The 13509-nt window shown below is 29.9% G+C and overlaps 1 protein-coding gene across 5 annotated transcripts in view; it reads right to left on the bottom strand.

Annotated features, from left to right (window-relative positions):
* LOC143235094 (solute carrier family 49 member A3-like) overlaps nt 1-13509 on the bottom strand; it is a 68273-nt gene that overhangs the window by 41105 nt on the left and 13659 nt on the right. For all 5 annotated transcript variants that reach the window (XM_076472899.1, XM_076472900.1, XM_076472902.1 and 2 more), the window contains 3 exons: nt 10086-10302; nt 9050-9135; nt 7875-8012 (listed from right to left, as the gene is read on the bottom strand). In XM_076472899.1, the coding sequence (XP_076329014.1) occupies nt 7875-8012; nt 9050-9135; nt 10086-10302 (441 nt within the window). The remainder of the gene's footprint in view (nt 1-7874; nt 8013-9049; nt 9136-10085; nt 10303-13509) is intronic.

The raw sequence follows: 13509 nt of genomic DNA, 5'->3' as shown, positions 1-13509 counted from the left end.
AAATCCTGTTATTTTTGGTATAGTAACTGGAAACTGTTCAATAATGTACTATAGTTTCTTGTTTTAGGGTTTTGGTCCAACAAGAGGAATAAAAAACCCCCTGAAACATTGTACATTTCCACATTTGTAAATAAGACTTTTGGCTTACATCACCCAAAGTTGGTTGGTTCGACTGCCATAAAATTTGGTACTTGTTAATGGAACCCATTCAGTATTGTACAAAGGTTATTCTGTTTGACAATCTTTGCTGAGAAGAGGGATAAAAATGATCCTGAAATAGAACACACTTCAACTTTTTACATACTCTTAACAAGCACTACATATATAGTTGGTTGGCTCAATTACCATAATTTGTTGTACAGTGACTAGAAACTGTATATAAATTATTTTGTTATAGTATTTTTGTCAGAGGAGGAGGATGCACTCTTAAATAGGACACTTTTTTGTAGACTTTTGGCTCTGAGTTTAAAGACTAATCAGTTACACAAGTTAATTATTACTTTCTACAAACCAGAGTATACAACTGGCATCTAATGAAATCATTAAGGATTTAATAACAAAAGAAGGAAGAGGAATATTGTCTAATATCATCCTTTATACAATTTTTGTTTCTTTAATGGTTAAATCCAGTTAATGTAAATAATAGACATGATTAACTTTGCCATTATTCTTTTTCAAAAAAATGCTTCTTCATTTAAGTTCATCATCATTCTCTATAATATAGTTGTAGATAATAATGCTTTCTTTTTAGAACATTTTACACCAAGATCTTTGAATACCCATTTATCATTCCTCAATGTATTCGATACAAGATATTTAAATCCCATGACTGCACTAAAAAAGACTTTATTCACAACATTCAAACATCTTCATGACATGACTGGATGCTATTACCTCAGAAAAGGAAAATTTTGAAAAACAAAAACAATATATACATGTAAAATCTAATCTTGTCAATTCTTTCCTTATATAAATTTTTACCACTAGGTTCATATTTCCTGAAAGACATACTAAGCATCTTACTACTACATAATAGTTTTAATTAAAGTATTGGCCTACTAATAGTCAAGCATTATTAAACATAACACTGCAATAACTATACACCGTACATATATTATTCATTTTGCAATGGGCTTGGTATAATACACACAAATTCATCTACACATTTGCACACACTAAGTAATTGTAATATACCTTTCGATATGGTATGTGTATCTTCACAAAGTTTGGTAGACTTTTAGTAAAGATTACAAGCGTTTTGTACACAATAATCAGATTTTTAAATGAAATATTTTTACTAAAAATTTGTTTGTGAAAATAGTGTTTTATTACCAGTCTGAGTGCAAAGTGATTTCATGTTATGTTTAAAAAATTATTCTTCACTCAAAAAAATCTCAAGTATTATTTGCATAATCTCTAAAAACCTCCTAAATACATTTCAAAAGTTTGTTTTCAGTAAGACTATATTTTATATTATTTTCTATACTCTAAATATGTAGGGTCTGTCACCTTACCAACCTCATAACCATCATAAAAAAATTACAAAATAAACAATTTTTTTTCATGCTAGAATTACTATATATTATAACATGAAAATACAAATGTTTAGTCTATGCAGCTTAAGTTTCATAAAGCTATATGTGAACATATATATTTATTATTCTTTATTATAATGACCTTTGAGTCATGCTGACCTAACATCACATAACTTGCATTTACACAGTGCACATGCATCCAATAATATAAAATTGACCTTTAATCCATGATGATGAAAAAACCCACTTGTAGAAAAAATTATACACAGAAACAATTGGTATGGGTAGAGAAAGCACTATATAAAACACTTTGTTCACTCCTCTACATAGTGCTTTCTCTACCTATACCAGCCATTTTTACATGTATAAAATTGCCCTTTCCTCTTCCCTATCTTGACTGTATTTTAGTATACTAGTATTTTGTATTTAGTAGATTAGTTCAATTATTATACATGTGTGTGTGTGTGTGTGTGTGTGTGTATAGATTATTACTACTTATAAATTATTAAACTTATTTTTCTTAAAATATAGAACAATAAATGAAGTAAAGCAAACAATTATCTATTCTTGGTATGACCTCAGAACTCAGTTGTTGCTAAACCTTTTAACACTCCTACGAAAAGTGGGGCCTAATAGGCCCCAGAGCAACTTGAAAGGTTATTAATATTAGGCTAATAATTTTGTATTTAAATGAAATTGCCATTTAAATCCATTAATGAATGGATTAACGAAATTCCCACTGTCCCTATCTACTATCTAGCGAAACCACAGCCAGGGGAACAGGCTTGGAGAAATCAGGACTAGAAACGTCTTTTCGTAGGAGTGTTAAAATTTTGCAATTGGAGGATATAAAACAAATTTCTTTTAGATTTTTTCTATACAGCTGAATAACCAAAAAATCACAAATATCCACACTAATACCACAGAACTCCACTATAATTTATTAAGCATACTAATTAAGTTTTATTTAGATTTTATAAAACATGAAAATTTGAGCAGACTAAAGACAACCTACTTCATTCAAAGAATGTGGAAGCTTTCTCAAAGATTAAAATGGTGGAGAAAACCACTCTTATATACTGAAGTAGGTGTATATAAGGTTTTTTTTCAATAAATTGAAAGAGTTGAATGGGGCCACTGTGTTTGATTCAGTACATAATCAATATCTCAGCAAAATAAAAAGATACTAAGTCCTTATTTTATATTCTAGCTGGTAAATATTGGCAATTTGAGTTCCTAATTTGTACAAAACTATAGAAATTAACTCATATATAATTTGATTCCAAACTTATTGACATAAATTCACAAAACAGTAGTTCAATAAAATTTTTAATGCATGTCAACAAATGTGATGACATGGCCTTCAACCCATTGCAAAAAGGTTACAAGGAGTAGAACAGTACAATAATTCATTACAGACTGGAATCCTGTTTCATTGTTCTTCTGCCCCTCTAAGAATCATACTCTGCTCAGTATGTCTAATTGTATAAATAATTGCAAATTAAAATTAACCAATGAAGTGAGAGTTTTGTTAGTTATGGAAACAAACAGGTTTTGATTCATTGTTTATGATGGATTTATGTCTCAAACTGCAGTATTGATTGTGCTGACATCCATTACAATGATTCCCTGAATATAAAGTAGTTTGCACTGAACCAAGAGACACCATTTATAAGAGGACAGATGTGACTTATATTTAAAAAAACAAAGTGCAGCAGCAAAAAATATCCTGTGAACAAGCTTTGAGATGTCTCACAATCTAAATGATGGCAAATATGATGTGACTAAACTAAATCTCTCTCATGATCTATATTGAAGGATTCCATTTTTAAAATTTATGAACCTGTTTGAGGGTTCTCTCAACAAATTCCATACTGTCTGATCAACCAGTATTCTTTTTATGTTTCTGAATTTTAAAAATTCTTTGCTACAAAAAGAGCAATGCACTCAGTTCGTTTTGCTTTGGTGAACAATTTTTTTTTTAATTTTATGATATTATCATAACAGTCACCAAGAACTAATGTCTAACTATACGAATCCTTTTGAACAGGACATTTCAGCAGATATCCAATGCTGCCATCCTAGTTTTAGCTAACAAGTGTAAATATAAACTTATACACATAAAAGTGCCAAATATGCATTCCAGAGGCATATTCACAGTCAGTATGCACATGTATCAACTACTTGTCAAACCAATGATGGTTGTATTCATTAACAAGTACATTGTGTTAAATTTTGGTCTGTATCCTTCCTGACAAGTGAGATAATAATATAACAATTTCTCATCATATATTCTTATACAGTGTTGAAAATTTTTACATCTATATTTATTGACAGAAGATGTAATGATGCTTTACATTATCTTTCACAAAATGTATATGAAAACCTACATGCAAATCTCTTTTTGCAAATGAATCCAAACTTTCAAAGTTTGTAACTAAATTGTATTGAGTGGTCAATCTGACCAACCACAAGACCTTTTTGTACTCATTTACTCTCAACATATTTTAATACTTTTAACTTTCAATACAGCACAAGTCATTCACATACAAAAATCATATTTTTAGTGAAGCATTTTAATAAATTAAAAATTTGTTCATGGATATATATGAAATATTTGTCTTAAATAGTTTGTGTGTAAAGTAATTTCCATGTTAAGTTTACAATTACATTAACTACATGCTGCTCATGTGAGTGATTTGTGAACCGTTTTTATTGTTTATTTTATCTAATCTTACCTTTCCTAAAAAGATTCCTATTTTTACATTTTAGTTACTTTTATAATAGTAATAAAAAATAAATATAAAAAACAACAAATAAATTAGTTACCCAATCTTATTTTTTCTTGCTGTCAATTGTCGAAGGCATTTAAGGCTACACATTGAATACTACTGGAACCAGTGCATTAAATATTTTCATTTAATTAAATAATATATCAAAGACCATAGACTAATAACATAAAAGTAAACAATTTCTCCTCACTCTCAAAATTTTTCTAACTTTCTTACTATGTGACAATACTACTAAAAAATTTATCCAAGCTAGTCTTGAATCCAGTGGAAACCAAAGTTGCACTATAAGTAAAACTGATGCTTATCTCTTCAGGACACAATGTAATACACTATTTTATTTGATAGATGAAAACCTTGATTTTATATTGGCTAAAGTATTGTATAATTCAACTTAATAAATCCTGAAAGAGAGGATGTGACAGTTGTGTGATTTTCTACTCTGTAACAAAACAAATTGAAGGCTATAAAAATTAGAGTTTGTCTGAGCAATAGTGATTGTATAGGGAGAAGTTTGTCTAATGTTGTACATTTTGAAGGGATGGTAGAGAAAAACAGAGAAGACATTTAGAAAAAATGTGCTACTGCACAACATCAGAAGTTCAGGACTTTTTAAAACACTTTCCAAAGTATATGACTAAGAATGTAAAACCTGTATACTAGTATACTATTAAAATGTAAGTTATTTGCTAAGATTTTATGCCATATTAATTGGCATAATATAAACAAAGAGTAGTTTAATAAATTTTGAATGTAAAACAAATTTTATGTCATGCACAGCAAAGGATAACTGGGTAGAATGAAGTAAATAACTGCATAAAACAGTGGAAGCTACTAAAAATACTATTTAACAACTTACAGAGTCCTCTTACAAGAGTTTAAATGAGAACTGTCATTGCTCTTTTCAGATGCTATTTGTCTTGCTCCCACACAAAATGCAAAGTTGATTCTGCTGTTGAACAAAGGATGTTCAGATTAGTGAAACAACCCAGCACACTCAAAGATATGATAATGTCTAAACATGTTGGACAAAACTTGTGTAAAAAAGGATGAAGCAGGATATCCCTATGACTACCAACACAATCAGTACCTTTCTGGATGTCACAAACTGTTACCAAGTTACATTAACAATTTCATTAAAGCACTTTATTATCAATGTAGTTCAATGAAATTAGCATTATCACAAATATCATAATTCAAAGGTTTATATTTTATTATTACTTTATTTTGAAAAGAACCTCTGAAACAAACAAAAAATACTTTGGTTTGTTGTCACATGACATACATGCAGTAGAAATATCTTATATATATGTTCACTTATAATTGTTTAGGTTTATCTCTGCAACAATTTATATGAGCTTCCACAAGTACTAAGTCTAGGTCTAAGCAGTAGTTTCATTTTACAGGAGCTAAGTCATTTCAAGTATTAGCTTAAAACTTGCTCTTTCTGGTAGATGCCATGCCCACATTCAAAAGTGATTTGTTGCTAAGCAACAGCCTTTTTTTTTTTTAAAAAAAGGACTTCCTGTATAATTCTTACAAACTAAAAAGAAATGTAGGCCATAAATTATGTTTGAAATGGCAAGTTAACTCTTCTTTTTCCATTGTCAAGATTGGTATCCCCCAGAGCTTGATTATTTTTCTTGCTTTATACATATTAATTTAATACAGTTAAACTGCATTTAGATTTTCCTTTTATATTTTAGATCACTATGTTTTATTTACATTTTAAGATTTACATTTGAAAGTCTTAATTTTTACAAAATATATACCTTTTTCTACAACTAAATTATCTCTGCCATTCATATCATTCTATCACACACAGGTACTCATTGACGTGTGTTGACATAAATAACACTGCACAACAATTTTTTTGAAAAGTTTTGCTTCCTGAAAAGTTTTTGCTGATTGTGACAGGTACCTGGTAGGTATGCACAAATATAGTTTTGGTTTTGCTACATCTTGTGGAAACTCTGAGAAATACACAGTTAACTGTTTACCGGCAATAACGTATTTAATTGTGTTTATGTTTCTAATACGCTATTAAGTTCAACATAATTAAGTGTTATGCTCCTGATTTTCATTTGTATTCAATGTCCGGTGCATCACGTTGCAGTGTCCAACAGTAGTCAGCAAGCATCGACAGATTCCAGTTGCCCTGATATCGTTTTTCCATTGTAGCAAAACTAAAGATTTCAACGAAACGGTACGTGATGGGCAAACTTGGATGTGATTTTCATGACCAGCGGCCAAAAATCTACCCAATGGTAGATGTGTTCAAGAAGCAAAAACTTTGTTGTGCAGTGTAATCAATGGTAAAGAACATAAAGTATGAAAACTGAGAGATAAATATTACTCATATATTCAACATGAAAATAAAAGCACATTGCAGGTAAACTATTCAGAATCAAAGTGCACATAAATAACAAATCATTTATAAGAAACAGAAAAAAAATCAAATTAAACATTTTATTTTACTGAAACTAATCTTAGGAAGGTTCTTGTCAAATTTCATCTATTCATTTTATTTTTGGAATGAAATGTAGCAATAGCAACTTTAGGTCATGCAGACTGTAGGATACAGTAATCACAGGGTTATGTTATTTAAGATTTCCTGTAACTGTCTAAATAATATCTGTAGTTATTGCCACTTCATGGGTACAAACTGAAGCAGGGAATATCACACACACACAGAAGCATATCTTTCAGAAAATGGATGGACTATATGAGACATTTCTGTAATCAAAATAATAGTCGTCTTTGTGTCATGTTTCGAGTAAGGCCTATTGCTTTGGGTTTCAGACAATAGTCAGTGTTGCACAGATGTATAGTAATAGTTATATGATTCCTGGGACTCAGGTGGCATAATTATCACAGGCTCACAAGAACAAGTTTAATATCTGAAAGTTTTTGCAATGCTGCAACAATAATGAATGGCAATTACTGAATCATACAGTGACTGAGGATGGAAAGTGAACATTCAGTGTAAGCTGCATCAGGGCTAATTTATGCCAATGGGAGTTAACTGTCATTCTCACAGCATATGCATGACCCCAGAGTGTGAAGCTTATTTTTGCAGCAACAAACTCAAACAGTATGTGAAATGTGACATTTATATGGTTCGATTATAGACAAGATTGACAGCAATTACTGGATAAGATGAACATAAGTAAAAAAATAAATTCATAAACAAACTGTAACAGATTTAATATTTTAGTTTCTATGTTTATGTCAGTTTAAAAATACAGGGTGTTTGGAAAGTCACTATGCAGTTTTGTCTGTTAATAAATATATAAGTGCACAATGACTTTCCGAACACCCTGTATACGTGATGTATACTGTTAAATGTGTGTTGCACAAATCATGCCTGTTCTCTAAATTTGTAGAAGATTCTTGTGCATAAGAATCAACAATGCATATATGTAAGTAAATGCTAGTGTTATTGCTAAGTAAATTTTCGAGAAACACCCAGAAGTAATGATTCAAGTCTTCATCTCACAAAAAGTTTGGCTAGAAAGTCATTCAGTTATAAAAGTGTGTAATACCTTACCTCACGAATACCCTGACTGTAAGGTTGATGAGTAATGACAGCTGCACTACTGCTTGGAGGAGTTGGAGGGGTTGAACTGCAGACCCCAAAGGTGGCGAGAAGTACACAAATAATAGCAGGGACTGACCACACTAAATTCTAGAAAAAAAAAACTTGCAAGTTATCTTAGATAATATGACATAAAAGATGTCATGTTCTACAAATTAACTTCTGTTTAGATTCAATAAACAATCAACTAATGGAAAAATTAAATAGAATATTAATACAGTTAATTAGTACCATTTCTGCCCAAATTGTTTGTCTTGAATTTCAAAAGCCATAAGTAGGCACCTTTAAATATAATGTTCCAGATCAGTTTGTGTGTTAGAAAGCAATTTGTCTATTCATGTTTCACGTTCTGAAATAACAAGTAACTAAGTTTTGCTTTGACTTCATAATAGTCTAAGATTATGGTAGAGTAAGAACAATAACTGTATAAATGTAAATTAGTGGACAGAATTTTAAGTTTTACACATCTGGATTCTACAATGAATTCTCATTAAATTAGAGTAACTAGAAGCAAATATATATCGAACCAATAATTTGTTAGAGCACTTCACAAAAAAATCTAAAATTTGTTATACTACAGGTGAAAAACATTTTAGAATTCAATTTATTCTGAGAAAATTCTTAATAAAATTGAAAAGCAAGCTGATGAATGATTCTTAAAGAATTTATGGTAGAAATTTTAAGAAAAAACTCATAAGAGTCACCTTAATCAAAACAAAAGTAATTCCTACTTTGAGTTATCAGATAATTTTTAGGTACTATAATCAATCTTCATAACTAATATTAATTTTGTTAAAATGGCATAAGAAATAATATATACAAAATACATCAACTGTACAAATACTTCCTACTATACATATAAAATTAGTTGCATTCACCAGTACAGAAATATCACTCACATATTTTCACCATTAAAAATAATAGCACTTAGCAATACGCATCATTAAAGGAATATTACATAACTGTATTTACCATTATAGAAATACTACCATCTGTATGTACCATTATAAAAAGACCAATCAGCTGCACTCACAATTATATAAATTAAACTCAGCTATTCTTACCATAAAAAATAACTCCACTCTGCAGTACTCACTGTTAAAGGAATATCATTCAGACATACTTACCATTAAAGGAATGCCACTAAATGTACATTGAACAGAAAGAAGTGATGAGGCAGATGCAGTAGCTATCATCATACCTACAGGGTTTGCTTTAAATTTAAAAATACAAAGCATAAGAAATGTGGCAAATTATTTTTCAATATAAACATGCATGAAGGCTTTCTCTGTAATCAAAAATATTTTAACTGTGGAAAATAACTGCAACCTAAGAGAATATTTTTCCAATTATCTCTACTGACTGATCAGATATAAGCTTGCTCTAATTATTGGAACTGACAGCCTAATTTTTTGTTGTTTTTTTTAAAAAAAAGGTTGTGAGAATTACCAAAACACACATGCACCCAAGTAAAGAAAATACTTGTTTTGTTCCCTCATCCATTTCCTTTTCTTGCAGTCACCTTCCTTCAATTTTTATAAAATTGTTTTTCATTTCTTCAATTATAATTTTTTATCATACAGAAAAGACTTCTGAATAAAAAAATTAGATGAGCACAGTTAGTTCACTCTTCCCTTTATCTTTGTCAAATTCTATACTGTTCTGATGTAAAAACGAAACAAAGACAACTTCTGTTTGACACAGACCCTGTGAAAACAAACAATCATCAACAAATGCACAATCTTTATTTCAAAGGTAATTTCTGAAAAAAACTCCTTCCATTTTTTGAAAACTCCAGATGCTAAGAGTGTTCTTATTTGTTTTTTATTTGCCTTTATTTAGGCCACCTTAAGTATGACAGCCAGAGGATTAGTAAAAATAAGTTATTTACAGAAATATAACACAGGTTTCTTACTCCAGTTTATTGATGGTATTAGAAACAGAAAAATTATCTTCTTTATTATAAAATATTAGACTCAAGTTTATAGTTCATTCTAGTAAAATGGTCCTAAATCATAACATTCCATATTTATTTAAATTAAATATTTCAATGTACTGATATTGAAATGTTAATTTATGATTCAATCCACAAATGACTTTTTGAAAAAGTGAATTTTTACTTTCAATTACCACTTCTCTCTATAAACTATTAAAAAGAATTACCCATTCCAATGATGGTTGTAGCAAGAGCTCTCTGATGTTCTGGAAACCACTTCTCAGCAACTTTGGTGGGTATGAAAAATACAAATGGCTGAGCACATGATGCAACAGACTGACCAACTAAAGAAAACTGATATTGATACTCTGAAGGTATCCAACTTGTTGTACTGAATGCTCGCAAAGAAATGCCAAGAGCATTTACCCACGCACCAATCAAAATCTGAAACAAACAAAGAAAAAACTACCATTATAATGTTTAAGTTAAAAAAGATAGATCATTATATTCTATTTTAATGTCGTATTTTAAAATACATGTGCATGTGTCCTTCATCAAAATCGTTTGCAGTGCTTACACAATTTAGAAAGACTTGAAAAAACAGTTAATTTAAAATATTAACTAATTTTTTTTAATAAACACAAACAACACAAAAACTATGTTATTAATTATAGATACCCTTATGTGTATTTATTATGACTGAGCTTTCAATATTAATTAAATTGTGGATGACAATTGGTGGTATATTTTCTGTTAGAGTAGGGTAATTAATCATATATGCTAAATGATTAATCATTGTTTCTTATTTGATTAATTGAGAGTATGACATTCCTGACAACATGGTACTCCTTCTCCCAAGCAAACATACAAAAAAAAAAGTCTTAAGAGCTTTTTGAACCTAATTTTAAAAATAAAATTTTCAAATTATACAATTGACACTACAAATGTCAGCAGACTACCCAAGAACTTTTCGTGTATAGTCTATGTGACCACTAAAAATACTGCACAGGAAAATCTAAATTTAAATGATTATTTCCCCTACAAGATAAATAACAAGACAAGTGTGAGAACAAAGTTATCCTGAAAATTATTTGCAAATGTTAATCTCAGTTTCTCACCATTGTCCAAAAGGTTAGATCCATCAGCAAAGTGGCTCACACAGGCTGAGACTATGACTGAACTTATATTCATTTAATTACAGTCAGCTAGAAAGTGCCTGCCAGAATGAGCTTTTTTGCATTTGAAACAGCTTGAAACTACCTGGTAATTAACATCTTCACACAGCAGAAAAACTTTAATTTTAAGTTGCCTAAATTTTTTCTGCTGTGTATTTATCAAATTGATACTATGTTCAGTATAGACTGCAACAGAGATATGTAATATATAATTTGTTCATTCTTTATCAAGTGATTAACTGCTATAATATCTGTAACACAAGTTCACATTCACTGTGAACGTATATGCTCACAAACATTCGAGACTATTTTAATGTACTATACAGTAATTGGCAACTTGCCAAATACCTTACACCTGTCCTAAATGCTTGGTACAGATAATTACAAAACCTTAGATGCACGCCACACTGTACAAGATGGATCCTGATCTCCTAACTCCAAGGTCTAAAGAGCCACCCACATACACATTCTAATTTTCTTGAGGCAAAGGTATATATTTTGTAGGTCATCTATGCTTAAGAAATATTTCAAACAAGGATATATGAAGCCATATATCTGAGAAATTAAACAACAAGGTCTCAATATCATCATAGTCCCTTCATAAGATAGTAAAATTGTTTAAATCCCTAGAATATGGGGTAAAATAATTTCAAAAAACCTCACAAGAAATGGATAAAAAAACTGTGGTTTCTCTAGGGATATGGATTGATCTTGAATTCAGGGGCACCATGACACCCTAAACTGGGTGTGGGGTGAGATGGCAGTGGATAAACCAAAATTTCAAATTTATATTTTGGTTATACAAAAATCAATAAAAGGCATATGAATCTATGTATATTTGTGATGAAGCATGACTTCAAAGGTGATGTCTAGTAGACACAAATAAATAAATAAATGAAAAAAATGGTATTAATACCACAAAAAAATTAAAAAAAAAAACTACACTATACTTATGATTATCCACTTCTGTTAGCTAAACCATGTACATTTAGTTAGATGAAGTCGTGTATTAGAACAGTAAAAGTGATGATTTTTTTTACAAATTGGAGTCCTACAGTTTTGTAGTACATTATTTGACTTAGTGTTTCATTTATTGTAAGACAATATTTGTAATTTATCAAACACTAAGTGACCTGAGATAATATTGACTGTTACACTTTGTCTTCCCATAGATTGTACCTCCAACTTTTTTCTGTTTATTATAAAGCCAAGACAAGAATTCTGGAATTTGTTTGGGCTTTTCTTTAAGACAAAATACAAGTTACCAGAATGGGAGTTTGACATACCAGATGCAAGACACAATTTTTAAGTTCAGAGAGTGAATTGCTTTAAAAAAGATAGAAAAAAAAGAGAAAATTAGTTTTATTTTCTGTTTTAAATTCGTTTTTTGACATTTTACCTGTCAGTGAATCTTTATTAATCCTACAAAAAAAAAAGGTCTATAGTTCATAGCACAATTCATTCATTTATGGGTTACTTTGTTATGAAATAAGGAAAAAAAACATTGGCCATATAAAACTGCTGCCCAACTATCCAAAATATGTCTAGGTGGTCCAGTTAGAAACAAAGAAAAAGCCCTGGATTGACATTTTCTGGATATTACCATTTGTATATACTGCCAAGAAACAACTGATGCTTAAAATATGTATACAGAAATCAAGTGCAAGTCTGTGTTTTTTCTTACAGCAAAGCCACATTGGACCATCTGCTGAGCCCACCAAGAGGAATTGAACCCCTGATTTTAGCGTTGTAAATCCGGAGACTTATAGCTAGTGCAAGTCAATTAAAATTGATAATTAAATAATGAAAACAAGAGTAATGATGTGTTTAGTTAAAAATATCACAAGTCCAACTAAAAATAATTAAAAATCATGTTAGCTAATTTATATTTGTGCATGTTTTTGAAATTTCATAAACAAATATAAAATTTAATAAATATTTGAGTTATCACAACATTGTGGAGTCAGCTGTTACACTCACTAAACAGTAAATCTATTGATTTGATTGCATTTGGTGAACACAAAAGAAAAAAAAACTTCACTGCAAATAAAAAAATAGCATGTTTAATAAAAAGAATAAACTCTAATTTTAAACAATGAACCAAATATCTATAAAATATCTTTACTACACTTTAAAGCAATTTACAGTCATTTGATTTCTTTTCTTTCAAGCTATATATATAAAGATATTCATGTGTTAAGGTTAACTATTTTATTAGATTTGAATCATTGAAAATTTCATCCTAATTAGTAACCTTTCAAAATTCAACTTCACAAAAACTGAGTCTACTCTACTTAGCAAAAGCTTAAAATATTTTCCTAAAAAAGGGTTAAGTGTGAAAGACTTTGAAAAATCTTGCAACAGATAGAGGTAACAACTAATGTTGAATTTGATTGTGTAACAAAGATTATGTTTGATTATTATTCAAACTTTTTCCGAGAACTATGCTAAATTGAAGATGAGGAGTCCAAGCAGA

This window comes from Tachypleus tridentatus, chromosome 12 (assembly GCF_004210375.1).
Source record: "Tachypleus tridentatus isolate NWPU-2018 chromosome 12, ASM421037v1, whole genome shotgun sequence".
Taxonomy (NCBI): domain Eukaryota; kingdom Metazoa; phylum Arthropoda; class Merostomata; order Xiphosura; family Limulidae; genus Tachypleus; species Tachypleus tridentatus.
The sequence above is the reverse complement of the archived record's forward strand: the minus strand, read 5'-3'. Positions and strand labels throughout refer to the sequence as shown.